Below are 23,122 nucleotides of genomic sequence, written 5' to 3'. Positions count from 1 at the left end.
TTCTATCACAACTGACACTTAACCAAGAGGCAGCAGCTAAGCCCCAAGAAATCAAACCTGTCTGCCACCTGCCCTGACCTGGCTCCCAACTGCAGGCACTTTGGACCCCCTCACCCCCACCCCTTGGTTCCCCTCTCCCAGTTCTCATAGACAAGGCCCTGTAACTTCCATCCACTTGCCTCCTCTCTCAACTCTCCACCTCCCATGATGGCCAGTGAGGGCCACCATAGCCTGCTTACCAGCTGGCCCAATCTACCATCATACTTCCCCTGCTCAGAGGCCATTAACAGCTTCCTGCTTACTATCACAACCAAACACCATCAACTTTCTGGGGCTCCCCAACTCATCCTTACTCCCCAGTTTTCCTCCCCTCTGGCAGGCCAGTTTCCCCACTATCTCAGGGCACGCTCTCAGCTCCTTCCAGGCCTTTGCTCAGAATCCCTCCCCACCCCATCCCGTCCTCTGAATCCTATCCAAAGCAGCAAGTCACTCTGCTCTGTCAGGCCACCTCCTTTAGGCCCCAGTGGCTCTAGCACCCACTGGTCTCCCTCTCCTCAAACCAGTGAGGTTATGAATCACCTAGATTCCAAGGTGCTGGGGGCCACTCACTAGTGCTCCACTCCAGGGCCACTGGAGGGCAGCACTGGGACAGAAACTCACCAGGGGGTGCCGAGGACAGAGCCATGGTCCCATAGTAGGAGAAGGCACCGGTCTCAAACTTCATGTTCTCTTTCCCAGCCTCCACCTCCACTTTCCCCTGAAAGAACACAGGGTCAAGGTTACAGAGTGAGGAAAAACAAAACAAAACAAAAAAACACAACGAGGCAAAAGGGAGACATGAGGGATAATGGCACCATGAGCCCAAGGAAAGAGCTCGGAGGACCTGGCCTGAGGGCTCAAGGGTGGTCACTCCGAAGAGAACAGGCAACAGAGAACACAGGCTCAGAGCAGGCCCCACACACAGTCTCAGGGGAGGAAAGCCCTGCGTCCCCACTGTCTTAGCAGTGGGGATACAGGTGCAGGCAGGCACTCACCTGCAGGATGAGGATGAAGTAGTCGGCCGGCTTGTTTCGGGTGTACAGATAGTGGCGGACATAGTATTTGTTGTGCTCGTCAAACTTGAGCTCCTGAATGACGTCTGGGTACTTGAGCAGCCGAAGCAGGATCTTCTCCGATATCAGAGAAGGGCTGAACTGGGGGACCTCTGCAGGGGGAAGAGGAGGATTTCATATGGGGCTGGGCCGGGCCCGCTGGGACACAGTCACTGCAGTGCAAGGACAGCTCTCTCACTGCCAGGACCTTCCATTTAGTTCTGAGGGAAGGGAGGGCCCTGGGCTCCAGGCAGACTAGAGTCTGCCCGCCTGCTGGGCTTGAACCAGGGCCCCTGCACTACCAGGGTATGACCTTGGCAAGTCATTTAACCTGTATCTCAGTTTCCTCATCTGTAAAATGGGGATTAAAAACCTCAGAGTTGTTGTGAGGTTAAACAGGATAATACATGTAAAGCACTTATACACATTATTGGCATGTGGAAGGTGTTTGATAAATGTTATGATCATTATGATTATCAACAGCATCCTTATCCTGGCAGAAAAAAGCAAAGGAGAAGGATTTATTAAAGTCAGATTGGTGTTGGGGGAAGAAGGAGGCAGGCTCTTTCTCATCCAATGCCCAGGTCCCCAAGGGAACTGTGAATCACAGGTGAGAAACATGACATTGATCTGGAGGTCAAATCCTGCAGTCAAGTCCAGCATATGCAGGGAGAGGGGAGGTGGCAGAGACAAGAAGAGAGCTAGTACAGGCTCCTCAGGGGGATGAGCCAGGCAAGGACCATGCACTGCACCTGGGTGGGCCCACAGCACATGCAAGGGCCTACTTCTCCCTCCTATTCCCTCCATCTCAGGTCCTCCTGGGGCTTATTTACTTCAAAAACAACTTGACGCTTCCTAGAAGTTTGCAAGAGGGAACACAAATCACAGGGCACGCTCAAGGATGTGGGTGGGAGCCACCTGGCCCCATCTGGGTTTCCCTGCACCTTGCATCTCTATAGCCTCATCCCACGGGGGAAGGAGCCAGGGACCCAGTCCTTTCCCCTCTGTGACTGTCCCACCAACAGTGAAGGCCCTCTTTTCACTCTTACCTGTCGACAGAAAGCGGTGAGCAGCCAGGAGTAGCTGAGGTGAAATTTTCACCTTGAGTTCGTTGTCAGCATCCTTGAAGGCTGAGAAGTCCCGTTTGTTCTTTTCAGACACCCGTTTCCGGCTTCGGTTGTCAGCTGCAAGAGAATGAATCTGGAGTTGAGCATGCTGTCCCCACAGTGGACTCAGAAATAGACTGGAACCGGCTTGCCAGCTTTCAGCTCAGCTCTCGGCTCCCTCTACACAGAAGCTGCAGTGTCTGGGCCAGGGCCGGTCCCCAGTCTAATGCTGAGGCACAAAGGCCAGGAGGAATCCAGGCAGCCTCTGCTCTCTGGTCTAAGCAACATGCTCCCAAACCACCACAGCCTACGTCCTGCACTGTGGGCTGACCACCCAGGACAGCACATGTCAGGCCTAAGCAGGAAAGGACTCTGGGCCTGTGAGGAGGGTGGGACTCACTGTACATATCCGACTCATCCAGGATCTCGGACTTGATGATCTCCTCAATGACGTCCTCCAGGGTGACCAGGCCCAGAACCTCATAGAAGGGGTCACCTTCACCTTCGTTGTTCACCTTCTGCACGATGGCCAGGTGGGACTTCCCTGGCAGACAATGCAATGAGTCAGACAAGAGCAGAGGAACCAGTCATGAGACTCTTCCAACAAAATGTTAACACACTTGGGGTCATGAGTCATTAGGGTGGTTTTTTTTCCCCTTTCCTGTATTTCCTAAAGTTTCTATTGCAAAAAGATGCTGCTTTAATGAAAAAATAGAACCAAAAGTATTTTTTCACATTAGGGCATTAAGGACTATTGGTTTAAATAGAATGAAAATGACAAGGTCCTCCTGGGGAGGGAAAGACCCACACTGACAACCGGTGGGCAGAGAAGTCCTAGGTGAGTGGCCAGCTGGACAAGGGGCTCCTCAGAGGGCACCCACCTTCCATGGGACTCAAGGGCCATTGACAATGCTTCACTGGGCTCCTTAGCAAAACTGCCCTGCAAGCACCCTGGGGCCATGCCACTCACTGCCCAACGCAAAGGCTCTGCATTCCCAAAACCATTAACAAATTAGCCTGACATAATTAGACCAGGCAGGCACTATAATTAGAGAAGGGCCACCCATTCAACCTAAAGCAAGAGAAAGTTAGGAATGGGGTTGGGGGAAAACCTTCCACAGAAGTTTTGTGAGGTAGTTGGGTTTCCCAGGCCCTCTTGGGTCCCCCACTGTGCTCTTGCGCCCCTGAACCCAGTGTGTGACAACAGGGAGACAGCCCAGAGAGCTTGGCCCACATTCTGGTTGAACAAACAGTGGGACACAGATTTGGAACAGCTCCAGGGGGAAAGCCCTGGGAGAGCTGTGAAGGTCAGGTCAGAGTCTCCTCACAGCTTCCCCTTCACAGTCGAATCTTAGGGCCTCACTCTAAGGACAACCCTGTAGACAATGTTCTCTAGATTTCTTAAGGCCACAGGAAATTCCCAAACCTCAGCATATGCTCTTCAGAACTCCTGCAGGCCTCTTAGGGAGAAGAGAGATGCCAGCTCTCATATTCCTTTGAAAAAACATAGTAAAAAATATCTGCATGCACCCAAGTGATGGGGAGAAATACTGTCCTGTGCAACACTTTCACACACACAATACAGGTCACTATGATACACTTATTTCTATCTTTGAGTTGTAGTCAAAACACTGTCAACACCTTGCTAGACAAAACCATGGCTAGACTCAATTTTAAAACTTCCTTGTGCCCCTGGATGGTGTGGCTCAGTGGACTGAGTGCTGGACTGTGAACCGAAGAGTCACCGGTTCGAATCCCAGTGGGGCATAAGCCTGGGTTGCAGGCCAGGTCCCCAATTGGGCACGTATAAGAGGCAACCACACAGTGATGTCCCTCTCCTTTCTCCCTCCCTTCCCCTCTCTCTAAAGATAAATAAATAAATCTTTAAAATGAAAATCTCCTTGTGTTTCCTACAGATAAGCCAACAAGAGCGATGACCCTCCAGGGCCCTCAAACAGCAACTAGTCCAGGCCAGGGCCTGGCCAATGTGCCTGTGGGAGGCAGCTGGTATGGGAGAGCCCTCTAGGGAGGAAAAAAAATGCTCTGAGGGGTTCGGGGCAGCCAGATTAGCCTGTGTCATCAGACAGGAACCAGAATTAGAGCAGGCAGCTTTTCCTGCCTTCCGGACTGGCAAACTCTAGAAGCCTGGTGAGCTCAGTGTGAGGGCGACAGGCCTTCGCAGGCCCTTTGGCTGGTGAGCGGGAAAACAGGCCCATTTCAGGGGGCCAATCTGGCAGCATGTCTCAAAACGAAGGGTCCCTAAGCTCGGCCTGAGAAATTCCACTTCTAGGAATTTATCCTGTGCATATAATCTTCACTAAAGCAGAAAGACACAAAAGCCAAAGGGGTGATCAAAACATTTTGTCGCAGAGCCTCAAACCAGAGACAACCGAAACCAATCCCAGTGGAGCAGGTGGGCTGGACAGGGGCTGCTGCCGCCTGGGGAGAGACAGCAGGGCCAGAGGGATGAAATGCGGCACAGAATCCAAGACAGGCCACTAGCGGAAGCTTAAGTGATGGGATGGAATGTGTGGTGCCATCTGCCCACGAGAAGTGAGGGGCGGGGGGCAGGAACCTTGAAATGTCTGGAAATAACAGTGGTCCCCTCTGGGGCCTTTTGAAGTTGAGGGGGAGCTATTATCACTTACTCTATATTCTTCCATATTGCTCTACTTAATGGGCATATTTTACTTCTATATTATTATTATTAATCCTCGCCTGAGGATATGTTTACTGATTTTAAAGAGAAAGGAAGGGACAGAGAGAGAGAAACATCCATCCGGTTGCCTCCCATATGAGCCCTGACTGGGGATCAAAAATCACAACCTAGGTTTGTGCCCTGACCAGGAATCAAAACTGCAACCTTTTGGTGCACAGGACAATGCTCCAACCAACTGAACAACCCAGCCAGGGCAACTTCTATACTTTTTTAATTGAGAAAAAATTAAGGGGAAGCTCTGGCTGGTGTGGCTGAGTGGACTGACTGCCAGCCTGTGAACCAAAGAGTCACCAGTTCAATTCCCAATCAGGGTGCATGCCTGGGTTTCGGGCCAGGTCCTCAGTGGGGAGAATGCGTGAGAAGCAACCACACGTTGATGTTTCTCTCCCTCCCTTTCTCCCTCTCTATAAAAAATTTAAAAATAAAAAAATATTTTTTTACATTAAGGAAAACGAAGGAAACGGGTGAGAGAGTGCAGGGTAAGCAAGGGCCCCGTGTCTGTACTGCCGCACACGGAGCCCCAGGAACAGGGCGCACCTGTGTGCGCTGCCCAGGTAGCAGCACCCTGCTCATAGGCCAGAAGTCAGAGCCCCTGCAGATTTAGCTTCAACGATCTGAGAAAATATCCGTCCACTAAAACTTCCAATCAGCCCATGGTCAAGGGTTGCACTAGACCTCCCCAGGAAAGGCTGGCGGCTCCTCTAAAAACCAGAAATATCTCTCCTGTGGGTGAAATGAGCTGATTCCTTGAGCCTGATTTAAGGCCACTCTCAGCCTCTGCTTTCTGAGGCTACTTTGTCTGTGGAACCCAGTGGAACATATGGCACCCTCTAGTGGCAGCACCATCGAGCCGGGTACCCAGTAGATGTGCCAACCTGGGACATGGCCTAGTCACCCCTACTCTGTATCGGAAAAAGCCTGGTGAACTAGCGCTGACTATGGCTGACCATTTGGGGGCCCCACACAAAGGACCACTCAGTCACTCTCTGCTGATCCAACCATTGGACCCTGGGCTGTGTTTGCCTTTCCTAATTTTTCTGCCCCAAAAGGGCAGGGTTTTTTGTTTGTTTGGTTGGTTTTAGCAGGATGTTCCTCTTTCCAAAGTCAGCAGTGACATTCAATAGTAGGGGTCTTATGCTCAGGCCACTGCCTCTGACCAGGGTCACTCTCTCACTCCTCCAGGAATGTTCTTGTGTTCCTCTGACCTCAGGGCCTACCCCATCCTCTTAATGCAAGAGGACCCCAGGCCTCAGTCCTTGCATCTGGCCCCTTGCCTCATAACTTTAAATACAAACTATGCGGCAAGGCATCTCAAACAAATATTTGCAGCCCAGCCCTCTTCTGTGCCCTCCAACTTGTATATCCAACTGCATGCTGACAGCAAGATCCACATGGATGTCTAACACCTTGAACTTACTACCAAAACCAAGCTCCTGCCCTTCCCCCTGCCTTCCCCATCTTTCTCTATCCAAATGATTGGCATGAGGGAGAAATCTCTGCCTCTTCTATTACTCTACCCTTCTACATGCAACCCTTTCAGCACTGCCTGCAAGAAGCACCCAGAATCCAACCTCTTCTGGTGGTCTCCACCGCTACCATTCTGGTGGTCTCCACTGCTACACATGTCCACAGGACATGTGTCTCCTTCTCACCCAGAAGGTAGAAACAGCTTCTTACCACTGCTCTGCTTCATCCTGGGTCCACTTTCAACACAGCAGCAAGGGGGAACCCTCACAGGGAAGTCAGGTTGCCTCATGCATCATTCCACTCACAAGCCACAATCCTCAGTGGCCAAGTCCCAAAGCCCTTCATGCACCTCACCCACCTCTTACTCCTCTCTCCCATGCTGAGGTCAGCCTTAGCCTCCTTGCTGTCAACACCTAAGGCTGCTCCCTTTACCTGGCCATTTGTCCTCCACACACCTGCATAGCTCACACCCCCCACCCCCGCTTAGGTCTCTGTTCAAATGTCACCCTCTTAGAGACAGCCTCACTTACAACCCCTCCTCTAACACCCAAGCCAGTCCTTAGCTTATCACCTAAAATAAATTATGTAACATGCTTATTCACTTTATCCCTCACAGTCCTTCTTCACCCATAAGACTGAGAGTCCATTACAGCAGCAGATTCAGTCTGTGTTCCCAAAACTCAGAACAGTGAGTGGCATAAAGCAAGCATTCAGTGACTGTTTGTGCAGAAATGACTTAGTCCACATGGGAAGGAGGAATGGGATGGAGACTAGAGAAAAGATTATTTTTAATTTTAGCAATTAAAAAGTTTCTGTAATTCAGAAATAACTATTAACTGATTTACCATTTAAAATAAAGAGGATCAGGACTTCCAGCCAAGATGGAGGCGTAGGTGGAAACACTGTACCTCCTCGCACAACCAAGTTTAAAAACAAAAAAGTTTTAGTAACAAAAATGCAGCCAAAACACAGAAAATTGAACTATACAGAAGTCCGGCAACAACGAACCGTTCAGCCAGACTGGTAAGGGGCGGGGCCAGCAGTGGAATGGAGTCGGGCAGGAAAGATCCCCTGGACATACCCAGGCGCGCAGGCAGCCCCGGGCAGATCCCAGGTGTGGAGTAGCAACGGGGACCCAGTGAGGGTGCAAGGCGGCAGGCTGACCGCGGTCACACATTCATGCACAGATAAACCAGTGAAGGAGTGAGCAGTGAGACAGACCACGCAGGCCCCAGCAGGCCCCAGTAGGCCCCAGTGGCAGGAAGAAGCAGAGGGGACCGCCATTGTCCCTCTCTGACCCCGCCCCCACATACAGCGTCACAAACCAGTGACCTGGGTGGCCCCGCCCTGGTGAACACCTAAGGCTCCCCTCCTCATACATAGTGGGTGCAAACAGACCAAAACATGGCTCAAGAAGAACCCAAAGCCCCAGAGCCAATAACTCTAAGCAACCAAGAAATAGCCAACCTATCAGACGCACAGTTCAAAACACTGGTGATCAGGATGCTCACAGAACTGGTTGATTTTAGCCACAAATTAGAGGAACACATGAAGGCTAAACTAATTGAAATGAAGGGAAATGCACAGGAAACCAATAGTGATGAAAAGGAAACTGGGACTCAAATCAAGGGAGTGGACCAGAAGGAAGACAAAAATGACCAAACACAAAAGGATGAAGAAACAAGAATTCAAAAAAATGAGGAGAGGCTTAGGAACCTCCAGGACATCTTTAAATGTTCCAATATCCAAATTATAGAGGTACCAGAAGGGGAAGAGGAAGAACAACAAGTGGAAAACTTACTTGAACAAGGAATAAAGGAGAACTTCCCCAATCTGGCAAAGGAAATAGACTTCCAGGAAATCCAGAAAGCTCAGAGAGTCCCAAAGAAGTTGGACCCAAGAAGGAACACACCAAGGCACATCATCATTACATTAGCCAAAATTAAAATGAAGGAGAGAATCCTAGAAGCAGCAAGAGATAAGGGGACAGTCCCCTACAAAGGAGTTCCCATCAGACTGTCAGCTGATTTCTCAAAAGAGACCTTACAGGCAAGAAGGGGCTGGAAAGAAGTATTCCAAGTCATGAAATCCAAAGACCTACATCCAAGATTGCTCTATCCAGCAAAGCTTTCATTTAGAATAGAAAGGCAGATAAAGTGCTTCTCAGATAAGATCAAATTCAAGGAGTTCATCATCACCAAGCCATTATTATATGAAATATTAAAGGGACTTATCTAAGAAAAAGAAGATAAAAAAGATGAACAGTGAAAGGACAGCAAACTCACAGTTATCAACAACCACACCTAAAACAAAAGCAAACTAAGAGGACAGCTAGATCAGGAGTGAACCATAGAAATGAAGATCACATGAAGGGTTAGCAACAGAGGAGTGGGAGGAGGAGAAGGGGGAGAAGGCACAGAGAATAAGTAGCACAGACAGTAGGTAGAAAATAGATTGGGGGGAGGGCAAGAATAGTAGGGGAAATACAGAATCTAAAGAACTTGAGACATGTGGTCATAAACTAAAGGGGGGGAATGGTGGGGGAGGGTGTGTGCAGGGGGAGGGGAATGAAAAGGGGGAAATTGGACAACTATAATGGCATAATCAATAAAAAATATTTTTAAAAAATCGATATGAAAATCGCAATGAGACAGTAGCACACACCTACCTGATTTGCTAAAATAAGATAAATAAATAGTTGACAATACGAGAGCTGTGGGGATAAGAGTGAGAACAGACACGAGCTCTCTGGAACACTGTCTCATCTAGGCCTGTACTAGGCCCTAGCAATCCTACTCCCAGGAATATTGCCAATGGAAATGCCCACATATAATCACCAAAAGACATACACAAGAGTGTTCTTCATGGTATTTGTCTCAAACTGCAAGCAATCCAAATATCAGCAGTACCATTATGGTATATTTCTATCATGGAATACTATTCCACAAAAAAAAAGACTGAACTACAGGTGCACAAAATGCAAATGAAGCTCATAGCCTTAATGCTGTGGCAGCAGGAGCCAGACAAAAAAGAGCACACATACTATATGACTCACTTATAAAAGCTAATTAAAAATTAACTTAGGATCAGCCCTGGCTGGTGTAGCTCAGTGGACTGAGCCCGGGCCTGCAAACCACATGATCGCGGTTCGATTCCCAGTCAGGGCACATGCCTGGGTTGCGGGCCAGTTCCCAGCGGGGAACTCACAAGAGGCAACCATACATTGATGTTTCTCTCCTTCTCTCCTTCCCTTCCTCTCTAAAGATAAATAAATAAAAAATAAATTAACTCAGGATCATTCAGGAGCAAGGGCAGTGTCTGGGACAGGGCAGTGGAAGGATTTCTAGGGCATTGACAACAATCTGTTTCCTCAGTTCAGTGGTACACAAGGGGGTTCCTTTGTAAAAATCTATCCAAAGTTGGCCCTGGTTGGTGTAGCTCAGTGGATTGAGGTCGGGCTTGTGAACCAAAGGATCGCGGTTTGATTCCCAGTCAGGGTACATGCCTGGGTTGCAGGCCAGTTCCCAGCAGGGGATGCACGAAAGGCAACCATACATTGATGTTTCTCTCCCTCTCTCCGTCCCTTCCTCTTAAAAAAAATCTATCAAGTTGTACACTTATGATTTACATACTTTGCTTCAACAAAAAGTTCACTTTAAAGCAAATCTAGGTGTGGTTGCAAGAGGTGGGAGGTATCAACAGGTGGCAGCAAATGGGTGAAGGGGGTCGAAGGTACCAACTTCTATTTATAGGATAGTTAATCCTGGGATATAATGTACAGTGTGGTGACTGCAGTTAATAATACTGAGTTGTATATTTCACTGTTGCTAAGAGAGTATATCTTAAAAGTCCTCATCAGGCCCTGGCTGGTGTAGCTCAGTGGATTGAGCGCAGGCCTGTGAACCAGAGGATGGAGGTTCGATTCCCAGTCAGGGCACATGCCTGGGTTGCAGGCCAGTTCCCAGCGGGGGACCCACATGAGGCCACCAAACATTGATATATCTTTCCCTCTCTCCTTCCCTTCCCCTCTAAAGATAAATAAATAAAATCTTAAAAAAAAATGTTCTCATCACAAGAAAAAAAATTTTATAATTATGTGTGGTGATGGATATTAATTCCACTTATTGTGGTGACCAATTTATAACATATATATACAAATATAGAATCGTTATTTTATACACCTGAAACATATATAATGTTGTATGTCAATTATATCTCAGTTTTTAAATCTAGAAATGACAGACCTGACTGGTGGTGTCTCAGTGGGTCAGGCACTGTCCCACACACTGAAAAGTCACCAGTTCGATTCCCATTCAGGGCACATGTATGGATTGCAGGTCAGGTTCCTGGTTGGAGATGTACAAGAGGCAAATGACCAAAGTTTCTTTCCCTCTCTTTATTCCTCCCTTCCCCCTCTCTAAAATATAAATAAATGAAATCTTAAAAAAGAAACCTATAACTGACAGCAAATTTTCCAACCTGGAGTTATTGGAGAATCTGAATCTTCCAATCTCATTCATTATGTCTACAACCTCATTAGTAACAGTGATTAAGAGCTTGACTCTGGGGGGGAGCAGTTTGGGGTTGTCTCTTAGTTGTCACCTGACTGGGGAAGATTCTCAGCTTCTCTGAGCCTCAGTTTCCCAACTCTAGCACTTGGAGGACTAGTTCAGTATTCAGTAAAGGTTAACGATTGATGAGGACATCTTATGCTCTCTGCTCTGCCCTTCCAGAGCTCCGGGGTTGGCCTCCTGGGGAGTCTGCCGCCTTGGGTCCCTTCTTCTCTCTGCTGCTTTCAGACCATAGCCTCCTCCCTCCCTCACTGGTATGCCAGGGAGAGAGCAGGTGACTGGTGAATCCTGAACCTAATAAAGGTCCATGTGGCCAGGCCCCTTCCCGCCCACCTCCTGAGCGGCCATCCTCAGATTATGCTCCTGCCCTTAAACACAATATGCTAGCAATCAGGATGGCAAGCTTAATGTTTTCCAATTTGCAGGAAACAAATTATTAAATAAATGAGGAGAAACGCCTCAGTTTTAAGTTTCTCTTTCTTACATTTTTTTCTTAAGCTCTGGCTTCTGTTACCCTTTATATACATATGAGAGTTGGGATAAGATAGTATCTAAATTAGCATATATATATAATTAGCAATTATATGGAGTGGGCTCTTTTGACCTCAGTGTATTCATAATTCCAAGAAAGGCACCCTGCCCAGACAGCGGGGCAACCTGCCACCTGAGCCAGTGTGAGAACTACCGTGGCCCGAGTTGGTGTCAATGCCAACAGGGGTATCTTTTGGACGGTAATAACAGTAATTTTTAAAATGCGAACATTCACTGCATGATGACACGGTTCCAGGCACGGAACTAAGCACTGTACGTGCCTTACCGCATTTGGTCCTCCTGCAACCTGAGCCGGATACTGTCATTAACGCAGAGGACCAAACCACCGTCAAACAGAAATTTTTCTGAGACCAAGAGCCAGTCCTATTTTGAGCCTTTCATGAAATAAACACCACTGAATAAGCATTTGCTCACTTTTTAAATTTGGGAAGCTTGATGAGACATGAATATATGTTTGAAACAGGACTCCAGGTGAGAGTGCAAGCATAGGTGTGAGAGAGAGAGGAGAGAGCCTGCCCAGAGGCAGTAAATGTGGGAATGTGTGTATGAGTCAGCCTGCCTGTGTGTGGGTGTGTGTTTAAACATGCCTAGGAGGGGTGAGCCTGTGTGCTTGTGGGGGGGGGGTGCTGAGTGTGTGTGTGTAGTGAGTGTATGGGAGAGTGAGCCTGTCTGTGTGTGCAGGGTGTGTGTGTGTGCAGTGACTATGTGTGGAAGTGAGCATGTCTGTGTGGGGATGACTGTCCTGTGGGAGTGAGCCTGTCTTTGCCTGTGGGGGAGGTGGTAAGTGTGTACAGGAGAGAGCCTATCTCTGTGGGAGGCAGATAAATGTATGTGGTGGTGAGTGTGTGTGCAAGTAAGCCTGTCTCTGTGAGCCTGTCTTTGTGAGTGTGTGTGCACACAGTGTGTATGTGTGGGAGTGAGCCTACCTGAGGTGGGGAAGGAGAAAGAACCTCTTTCCACTCCAGGCTCCTGGGTGCCTGCTGGCCAGGGACCAAGCATTCCAGAGAACCCAGGAAACCAGTCTGTTGAGAACCCTATCCAAGTCCAGGTAAGAGGGCCCTGCAGCTGGAAGGTGCCCTGTGCCCTCCGGGGAATGCTCCAACAACACCAGGTGTGACGCTGGCAGGGAAGCGGGGGCTGCACACCCCAGCCTCCAGGCTCGCCTCCTCTCCACGTTACTGCCGGGCCCCTGGCCTGTGGAAATCCTCCCACACGCCCCTCCCCAGAATACCAGAGATTAAAAAATGCCATTGCTTGTCGAAAGAGAAATCTTTTTTTTTTAAGATTTTATTTATTTATCTTTAGAGGGGAAGGGAAGGACAGAGGGAGAGAAACATCGACGTATGGTTGCCTTCTGCACGTCCCTTGCTGGGAACTGGCCTGCAGGGAACCAGCCTGCAACCCAAGTACGTGCCCTGACTGGGACTCGAACCGCGATTGTCTGGTTCACAGGCCCGTGCTCAATCCACTGAGCTATACCAGCCAGGGCTTTCAAAAGAGAAATCTTAAGATCCAATCGAAACACTGTTTCAAATTATAGGTAGACCATGATTTCAACATGAAAATATACATGGGCAGCTAATGAGAGAGAGCATGCTATAAAAATGAAAATGGTTTTCATTTTGTTTGTGCTGTGTGTTTCAAGATTTTTTAAACTTAAAAAACCCTTAAATTCCTAAGAGTTATTACAATAACTCAAAATATTAAAAGTGGCTCTTTCTAGGTCATAAGCTCATGGATTGTTTTGTAGATTTTTGTGTTTTCTAAAGTTCTGGCCAATAGCTGTATTTTTAAAAATAATAACCACTAGTAAAAAGAAAATCACATAATAAATGAGCAGGAATAGACTAAGGAGTCCAGATTCTGGCCTGCGAAATGAGCTAGTAGTCCCTTACGTAGCCACAAAGCCTCTGACAGCAGGATGTCTCTGCACACTCAGGTATGACAGGAGGGGTGATCTGAGGTTCAGGACAGGCCAGCAGTGCCCACAGCAGGCAGAATGGCTCAGAGGACAGGATGGGGCTGGACCAAACGGCAGCACCAACACCAGAAAGCGGCTCCCATCCTCACAGCTGAAGACCATCTTGGGCACCTGAGGGAAACTCTGTAACCCTCACATCCTCCTGGCAAGTTCTACTGAGAAGTTCAAAAAAAATCTCTAAGACAAAAGGGAGGCTTTGAGAGAGACCCAGCTTAGGACAATAAAGGCACTGGGTCCGCCCCATAGGCTGGGCTGAAAGCACCAAGTGACCGTGCCGAAATCAGTCATCGTGACAGTGACAGAAGAACCTGGTCCACCTTCCCCATATCTACACACGAGCTCCTCTCCCTGGCTGTAGTGGCTTTTTAAAAATATTTTTTATTTATTTTTCAAAAGAGGGGAAGGGAGGGAGAGAGAGTAGGAGAGAAATATCAATGTATGGTTGCCTCTCATGAGTCCCCCGCTGGGAACTGGCCTGAGACCCAAGCATGTGCCCTGACTAGGAATCGAACCGCGATACTCTGGTTTGCAGGCCCACGCTCAATCCACTGAGCTACACCAGCCAGGGCTGTAGTGGCTTTTTAATAGAGTGTCTGATAAACACTTCACTGCCCCTGTCCTCATGAGACTAAAACGAGAGGAAACCTGCAATTTGAGGCACCATTCCTTTCCTCAGGATGGCCTTGCTGTTCCAGTCCCCTAGATCATCCCTGTGACAGCATTAACTTGCAGGAAGCAGTGGAGAAAGAAGGCATGTGGTAGCCTGACCTCAAAATCCTTTTAGAAAGGGCTAAGAAGCAGTCGCAATACATAAAAGCCATACATTGACCTGATAAACTCATTCCTCATCCTGTGGTCTAGTTCAAGTTCTTTCAGAAGGAGAGGCACAGAGGTAGGAAAGGCTATGCCTATTCATCCTGGAAGATCCAGGTACGACATCACCTCCTCTGGAGTGTCCAGGTTTCCCAAGACAAGTCCCTGTCCCTTATCTATTTTTCCTGCAGAACGTCCTGTGGTCTTGTTTCTGTGTTCTCATCTATTTTCAAGGTTAAACATCTGTTCAGTGCCTCCCATCCTGACCAGAGGAGTCCAGGAAAACTCTGGAGCTGGGCGTTCCAACGAAAAATAGGTGACTGAGAAGTAAATACCACTATGATCTCGGTATGATCTATGAAAAATTCTTATTAAGGCACAGACATAAGACAGGGCCTTCCAGGACACAGAGCTTTAGGACAGAACTGCAAAGGACTGGGAAACAGTGCCCAGTCCTGGCTCCTAGGCAGAAGCTGCCTACAGACTGCACGATGCCAGCCAGGAGAAGAGGTGCCAAGTTCCCTGCCCACAAGCACCACACTAAAGAAGAAGTGAGGAGGAGCCTGGGCAGTGTGTTGTCAGCTGCCCCACTGGCAGCCCTGCCCTAGCAGCTCCTGTCACTCTCTCAGATATACTTGCCTCCAGGCAGCTTCTCCAGATCAAATCACCAGCCCAGTTCAGACTGTTTCCAGGTAGAGTTGTCTGAGACCAGGTGTTCCGCTGTCTTCAATCCCACACTTGAGGCTGCCCTCTCCCAGCACCTCATGACAGTTGCCCACCGTCTAGGTTCGGCCCTCACCCGAGCAGACCTCTGCAGGGGGCTCCCCAAACCATGTCTGCTTGGCTCTTTCCCATCTCTCCCACTTTGGCCGGGCTTCTGCCTTCTCCACATGTTTGGCCTACTCTCAGCTGATTCCGGACTTCTTCAACTGGTCCTGGCCTCACTCCCAAGCCCCAGAAGGGCGCTTTCATCTGTGCACCTGCCAAGATGAGCTGCGCCTTCATGGTGTTCAGGGGGGCCTGCAACCAGCAATGTTGGCATCATCTGAGAACTGGTCAGAGATGCAGCCTCTCAGGTAACAACACCCAGACCCACTAAGCTCAAATCTGCATTTTAACAAAAATGCCCAGGTAGTTCAGGTCCACAGTCAAGTGTGAGACGTCACAGTACAAGGCTGGGCACAGAGATGTCCAATAAAGGGTCACACCATTATTATTTACCACCATACCCTTCCCCCAACCCTTACTAAACTGGCTCTGCTCCCTCCTCTCCCCACTTATACTATAATCCATGTCAACTACTTTGCAACACTGTCAACCTGAACCCAAACCAGAAACCTCAGCTGTTCACAACCACTTGCCAGCCCTGACTTCTCCGTGAGGATCAAGAGTCCTGTTGTTTGGACTTCAGAAGCAACCCTGGCCTTCCTTGGCCCAAGTGTACCTACCTGAGCGGTGTACAGCTAAACTCCATCTGCAGGTCTGTTTCCCTGACAGTTCTATGAACCAGGCTGTGTGAGTCCTCTCTGGTTCCTAACAGATGCAAAATCATGCAGTGCTTTTTCTTGACTTTATAAAGTTGTTTCAGGAATAAAAGTAAGTGGGGGAAGTGTGATGTGGCACACATGCAAATACAGAAGAAGTTCTGATTAAATTATTTGTAGGGGTTTTTTTTTTTCCCATTATGTAACCTACAAACTTTCTATGAGGAGCCTAATAGATCCAAGGTCACTTCATGGGTCCGTGACTGAACTGGGTGAAGTTTAAGCCCAGATCTTTACAGGGGCTAGAAGGTTATAAAGTAGGTGGGGAAAGATAGGATGACTAAAGAAGAGCTAAGTGCCTGGGAGGGGCAAGAATGTCACAGAAGGAGGGGCACAGTGGAAAGCTGACAGGCAGGCTTCAGTGTTGAACTTGATCTCCTGACCTTATGGACCTCCCTGTGGAGAGTTCATTCATGCTTTCCATCAGGGTCTGGGAGAGCATCTGCGGGCAGGAAAAATGTGGCTGAGCCAGGAATAGCCCAGGGAGCTTTTGTTCTAAGATTTCCACCTATAAACAAATTCAACCACAACACCCCTTACTGCAAACAGTTCTAGGTGAGGTTTAAGTGGAAAGGCCAAAGTGCAAATTGCACCAGCCTTTCTCAGTGCCCTAACAGCTCTCACCAACTAGACAGTCTTAGTCCTGAGGCCCTGGAGCACCTGGCATTGTGTCGGGCACACAGTATGGATTCAATACATATATAATAATTGCCTTGAATTGAGAAGCAGAAGCAGCTGGAGCTCCTTGCCTTAGTCTCGGGGAAGCCCAACCCCCATGCCTGTCTCTCATTGTACAGGAGCACACTCATCACTTATTAATATTAACACATGAAGCTATGTAAAAACTCCTGATGGTCAAAGACCACTTATAGAGAAACTGAGGCATGGAGAAAGGGAACAATAAGTCACACTCAAGACCTCAAACTGTATTCCTCAGTCCCTGACCCAAACCACAAATACACACATCACTGCAGGAGCTCTTCCTGTCTTTCTTGATGCAGCTGGGAAAGTCAAGCACCCATTTTTCTTTATCCCTTATCAGCCCCTCAAAATCCTAACACTACTGAAGTGGGGATAACTCTCTCTCAAACCTGACAGGTCATTCATTCAGTGACTTTTCATTGAGATCTGCTCTGTGCCAAGAACCATTCCAGGGGCTAGGGAACATCAGTAGCAAAACAGCACACCCTGCCCTTTGGAACTTATATTATAATGGGAGGAGATGACAATAAACAACACGGTAAATTCATATATTACACGGCTGTTAGAAAGTCATATGTGCCATGAGAAAAAGAAAAATCAGCACAGGGCAGAGAGACTGGGGAGGTCAGGGTGGGATGGGGGTTACACTTTTTAACAGTATAACAGGAAGACCTCACCAAGAAGGTGAAGTTGAAGTAGACATTAGGGAGGGGAGACAGTGAGGCAGCTGGGGAAGAATATTCCAACGGAGGAAACAGCCATGGCAAATGCTCCAAGCTGGGGGCAACCTGGTGTATTCCAGAAACAGCAAGAATGCCAGTAGGGCTTGCCAAACAGTCATCCAAGTATTTGTTGTTTGTTCATTATTTCAGTTGTTCGTTTGTTCATTCATTCATTGTGTAACAAGCATTTACTGTTCATTCATTCATTCATTCATTCATTCATTCATTGTGTAACAAGCATTTACTGTTCCTCTCTTAAGGCTCTGAGTGATAAAAAACACTAATAGGATGGTATCCCTACCCTCGAGGAGCTTATAATGTTGCGGAGCGAGGAGGAATCCAAATGACTTTGTAAGACTTAGGTAGAGCTCAGGGCCCTCACTCAGCCTGGAGGTGCCGAAAAGTCCACTGAAGCATAAGCACACCAGCTCTGATTTTGATGGTGCTGACAATGTTGGCTCACTTATTTTTCTCAGCTGAAAAAGAAACCTCCCAAACCCGAGATCTGTAAAGAAAATCTCTTAGGTCACGGGTGTACACTAGGTTTGCCATGTTCTAGATTCCCTCAGACTAAAAAGGTAGATGCCAAATGTGGAAGAGGCCATACTGGGGGGGCCAGGGACAGGAAGAACAGCATGGCAGTGAGTAAAGACAAGAAACCGGAAGGTGACAGCATGAAGTCTAGGGTGTGCTCATTGGAGCAACCATCCAGCCTGTCACCCACATCTTCAGGGCTTTGTGCTGCACTGGGCAGACTACATGCACCCATATTTCCATGGAATTATCAGCACATCTTTTGTTAAGGAGGAAAGCTGGCAATAAGGAGAGTTCCACTGAGTATAGCTCAGGCCTGAGAGATGCTAGCTCTGTTTTCCTAGCTTCATGAAGGGGCTTTCTTTTTCTTTTCTTTTTATTTTTTTAAGAGTCCAAAGATGGCCCTGCTTCCCAAGACTCAAGAAGCTCCCACCCTTTGAGAGCTCAGCTCTACTGATCAGGGGCTAGGAAGCCTAGCCAAACTCATCCATTCTGACCAGAACCAGAGCTGGGCTAAATGATTCAAACATGATTGTTGGGTGGGTCACCAGCAAGAGTCCCAAAGACCATAGGGGTGCTCAGGAGCAAGTTGCCCCATTGAGTTCTAACCAGGTTCCTGATCAGAGACACAGAAGTCCTCAGATGCCACAGGGTTGGGGTGGAGCACAGAGCATCACTTCTCTTCTGCTCCTAGGAGAAACAGGTTCTGGGGTCTATACTCCAAAGCTCCAGGGAGGCAGTACCATCACCACCAGCCACCTCCGTTCTCCCAGTCCCCGTACAGGCTCCACTGGGGCTTACACTACTCAAGTCCTCCTTATCTCTGGTGTTGAGATGCTAACTGGAAAAGACTGGGTACCAATCCCCCACCCTGGCAGTGACCCAAGCATCTTTTCAAACCAAACCTGGCTAGACCAGCCCCTTCCTATCCCACCAACATTCTGTTCCAGAAAAAACTGACAACGAGGGTCTAGGGCTTGCTGCTAGCTAGGGTTCAAAAGTTGCTCCTGGTACTCAGTGGCCTGTGAGGCTTAATAAGAGAAGTGCCAGGTTTACGATGAGCTCCTCCCCTCCTCCATTCCTTCACAAAAAGCTTCCCTTTCTGCCTCCTCACTCCCTGTGTCCTAGGAGGGTTTTATTCCATAATTGGCTTGTTTACTGCCACTCTGAGGGCTTGGAGTAGCAGAAGTGGGAGGAAAGATTGTTGGAAGAAGGGAAGGGGTGTGTACCCTGAGCTTCGAGGTTGGTGAGTAAACCTTCCAAGTGCTTCTGACAACCTGACAACAGATCAAAAACCCATGTGAGAAAAAAAACACAGGGAGTGCAAGGCCAGCTGAAGATTCCAGCAGACCAAGGAGGGAAGCTTATGCTTGATGCCTAGGAAAGGCAGAACAATAACCAAAACTTAATCTGCTTGCTTCTGCTGAAGAGTCAAAAGCCTTACTTGGCACTGTTCTGAGCTCCCAATCAGCTTCTGTGGGCTAGGAGTTCCAGTGATGCCACTCCCCTGCTCACAGACCTCCCATAGATAGCTCCCAGCTCCTAGCTGACTTACTGTCCTGACTTCAGGCTCTCCCTCACTGACCACTCATCAGCAGAGACTATATCCCCCCAAGAACAGGATGACCTGCTGTACCACAAGTATATCCTTTTTGCTCCTGGGGCTCACTCTACCTCAAGTACCAAGTCTCTCCAACTTTTATGGCTGTTCTCAAACACTCCCTCCCCTGTGAAAGTTTTCCCAGTTCCCCAGCCCCTTCCCCACACCACCTCAACCAGATGTGCATGCTCTCTGATCTAAGCTCTTTGAGCCAGTGTGGACCTCAGTAAGGTATCTGCCTTCATCTGGACTGCCTGATAGCTCCCTGAGGTCTTGCTCCATACTCCACGTAGGCAAATGTCTTAGCTTTGATTTACCTGAAGCAAGCACAGGAACTGGCCGGCAGCTGATGCTTAAGAACTATTTTGCTGCCCCAAATACAGGTCACCTCAGAAGCCTAGAAAGTCATGGGCAAAGGGGCAGAGTCCCATTAAAGGAACACTACAATCAACAGATGTAAAACAGGCAAGAGTGTGACCAAAGTTACCCAGGAGCACAGCTCAGGCCTTACCTTTCTTGAACTCCTCCAGCATGGCATCCAGCTTGGTGTCATGGAAGACAAAGTGTACGGGATGGTTGTAGAAGCGGGTGATGGTCTTGAGGGGGGTGCAGTCATCCGGGTCCACAAAGGCCAAGTCTTTGACATAGAGAATATCTACGATATTAGACTGCTCATCTTCAAACACAGGGATGCGGGTATAGCCACTCTCCATAATCTCAGACATTGTGTTGAAGTCCAGGATGGCATCGCTGCGGATCATGAAGCAGTCGTGGAGCTGAGTCATGATGTCCTCCACGGTTTTGGTTCGTAGTTCCAAGGCACCCTGGATCATATTTAGTTCCTCTTTCACGAGATCGTTATACGGCTCTGTCACCTTCAACATCTCCATCAGCTTCTCCCGATTGTAAACAGTGCGAATCTCCTGGCCCAGAAAAAAGTCCAGGAGCTTGCTGATGGGAAAGCTGATGGGGAAGGTGAGTAGCATAAAGAATTTGGTAAGAATGATTGTGTTGGCACCCACAGCCAGCCCATGTCGGGAGCACAAGGCCTGAGGTACGATCTCCCCAAAGATGACAATGCCAATGGTGGAGGAGGCCACAGCCATGAGTCCGGACCCGATGAGGTTGTCCAGAAGGATGGTGAGGGAGGTGTTGACCAACACATTTCCCAGGAGCAGTGAGCACAGCAGGTAGTTGCCCTTGCGCCGGATGGGCTCAATCTTGCGAGCATAGCGCCTCTCCTTCTCGGTGCCACAGTTCTGGACAATGCGCAGCTCCATGGGGTCCAAGGCCATCAGTCCCAGGTTGAGGCCAGAGAAAATGCCCGACAGCACTAACAGCACCAAAACGAGAAGTATGTGCAGCCAGAGGGGCAGAAACCTGCCCTCCTCCTCCACCATGAACAGCAGAGAGTCCTTATCAGTCCACCTCTGCCAGGGCCCGTCCACGCCAGCCCTGGTGCACAGCGCGTACAGCTTCATGTTCTCGCTCCTTCGGAGGAACTTAGTGAGCACCACCAGCATCCCGGATGTGTTCCCGCGGCTCACGTTAACCAGCTGCTGGACGACCAGGTCCTTGGTAAGCTCAGGGCAGTGGGTGGAGTTGTACAGGGCCTCGGAATTGTCCACCTCAGTGAAGGATATCAGGTTGCTGGAGATGGAGCCCAGCCTATGGCCGTAAAGCCTCAAGTTCACGGTGCTACCCTCCGACACAAAGATGATGCCATCCGGGTTCATCCCACACGATTTGTTGCAGCTCGCTAGCCGCATGCCAAGGATCACGCTCCGCTGGGGGTCTCCCTGGCCCCCGGCCCCCCGCGCCCACAGCAGCACCGGCAGCACCAGCGCCACCAGGTGGAGGCGCCCTCGGGCCAGCCCGCCGCCCGGGCGCCCGCCCCCGCCCGCCGGCGCCATGTTGCTCCGGCCCGGCCGCCGCCACTCCCCGCGCTCTACCGCGCGGTCCACTCGCGCCGTCGATCCTGCCGCTCCACCGCCGCCAAGCCAACTGCCCGGGCGGCCGGCCTGACGTCAGGTCAGCGCCCTCCAGTCCCTCCCCGCCTGCCCACGCCCCGCCGATCCACGCCCCTCATTTACATGAGAGGCCCCGCCCCCAGGCGCGCGGCTACAGCGCCTGGATTAAGAGATCCAGTGCTTCAACTGGAGCAGGTCCCAGGCGCGGGAACCTCCCACGGGCCTTGTCTGGCCCTCCGCCACGCCCCCTTACGCCCTTCTGACGCCCCTAGGGCCCCGCCCACCTTCGCCCCGCCCCCTTACGTCCAATCCACGTCTGCACCAGCAAGGGCCGTAGGTCTCCGCGGCCTCAGATCTTGGTCTTCGCTGAGCTTTCCTCTTCCGCCGCCTGGTCGGGTCTGGCATCTGCTCCGTCCTCCTTCCGTGCCCCTTCCCCAGAAGTGTTCGGCTCTTGGCTGGGGGTGTTCCCTGCAGGAACCTTGAAAGCAGCACTGCGCTGTCCTCTGCCAAGAAAAAAGAACAGGGGAACCTGGGGACTTAATCCTGAAAGAGTTGTCAAGTCTGTGGCCTTGCCGCCTGACCCTTGGAGGCTGTTCTGGTCTCGGTACTCCTGCGTGTTTTCCGACCTTGCCCTAAGACCAGCAGTACTTTCCCCCAACCCCAGGCTTCCTTTGGCCAGTGGCTTCCCTAGGGTGGAGGGGAAGTTGAGAACTAAGGCTATAGAATGTACCCGCAGATAGAAGGGCTAGATTCTGGCCTGAAGTTATTTCATGTCATTTCCATTCATAACACATTTATGGCACCTACTATGTGCCAGGCACTTGTTCTTGGTTCTGACAACATACCATGAATATGCCAAAGTCCCTGCCTACTGGAATTTACAATTAGAGTAGGAACAGCCAAAAAACAGATAATCACAAACACAACATTCTTATCTAAGAGGTGATGTCATTATTTCCGTATTATAGATGAAGAACTTGAGATGGCACAAATCTGGGTCCTTGCAAATCGTCATCTGAACAGCAGACTTGTGTAACTTTGTGTAACAGCGCCAGTTGGGGTGTCTCTCAGCCCATTTCTACAGCTTTGAAATGAGGGCAAGATGATGATGCAGAAGCACTGCACTAAGCTGTAGGAACGTCTGGCCTAGGCAGTGAACACCACAGGACATCTCCGTGAAGGTTCTTTTGCTCTGTAGTGTTGTCGCCTGCCCTTCCCAGACCAAACCCCTAATCCCAAATTGAGGTGGTGACTGGCCAGCTGGGGCCCCTGCATGTGGAAACTGGAGCTGAGAGGCCACACCAGGCGTAGTCCTAGCCCTAAATGATTGCTTCCTGGACAGCCCTGCCTTTGTGTCAGTCAGCAACTATGAATTGAGTGCCAAGCACTCAGGGTATGCAGGAAAGAGAGTGGCTTCTGCCCTATTAGAGGGAAGGAGACAGACAAACATCCTCATAATAACTGCAAAGGTGCACTGAGGGGAGGATCAGGTGCCAATTTGACCACTGGGTCTCAGAGCAAGTTTTTTCCCAGCCCTGGAGACACAGAATACACTTTTCTCTGTGTCTGCACAAACCCTTGTGTTTATTTTTATTTTGGTATTCTATTTGCCAATAAAAGCAACAATCAATACCGGCCTGAAAGAGTCTAGATCATACAGGGTTATAGGAGGAGGCATGGTGGCAGAGGCATGATTCAATTAATCACTGTTAGCAGGGGCAGAGGGTTTACATACTAGGCCAACCTGAAG

The 23,122-nt window shown here is 49.4% G+C and overlaps 1 protein-coding gene across 2 annotated transcripts in view; it reads right to left on the bottom strand.

Moving 5' to 3' along the window:
* Nucleotides 1–21,391, bottom strand: part of CNNM4 (cyclin and CBS domain divalent metal cation transport mediator 4) — a 30,416-nt gene extending 9,025 nt beyond the window's left edge. For both annotated transcript variants that reach the window (XM_037154321.2, XM_037154322.2), the window contains exons 1-5: nt 19,914–21,391; nt 2,598–2,741; nt 2,141–2,275; nt 1,035–1,204; nt 661–757 (exon numbers count right to left, since the gene is read on the bottom strand). In XM_037154321.2, the coding sequence (XP_037010216.2) occupies nt 661–757; nt 1,035–1,204; nt 2,141–2,275; nt 2,598–2,741; nt 19,914–21,315 (1,948 nt within the window). In that variant the 5' untranslated portion in view covers nt 21,316–21,391. The remainder of the gene's footprint in view (nt 1–660; nt 758–1,034; nt 1,205–2,140; nt 2,276–2,597; nt 2,742–19,913) is intronic.
* Between the last annotated feature and the right edge of the window lie 1,731 nt (nt 21,392–23,122).

The sequence above is a fragment of the Artibeus jamaicensis genome, unplaced genomic scaffold (assembly GCF_021234435.1).
Source record: "Artibeus jamaicensis isolate MK-2021 breed Jamaican fruit bat unplaced genomic scaffold, CSHL_Jam_final contig_384, whole genome shotgun sequence".
Classification (NCBI taxonomy): Eukaryota; Metazoa; Chordata; class Mammalia; order Chiroptera; family Phyllostomidae; genus Artibeus; species Artibeus jamaicensis.
The sequence above is the reverse complement of the archived record's forward strand: the minus strand, read 5'-3'. Positions and strand labels throughout refer to the sequence as shown.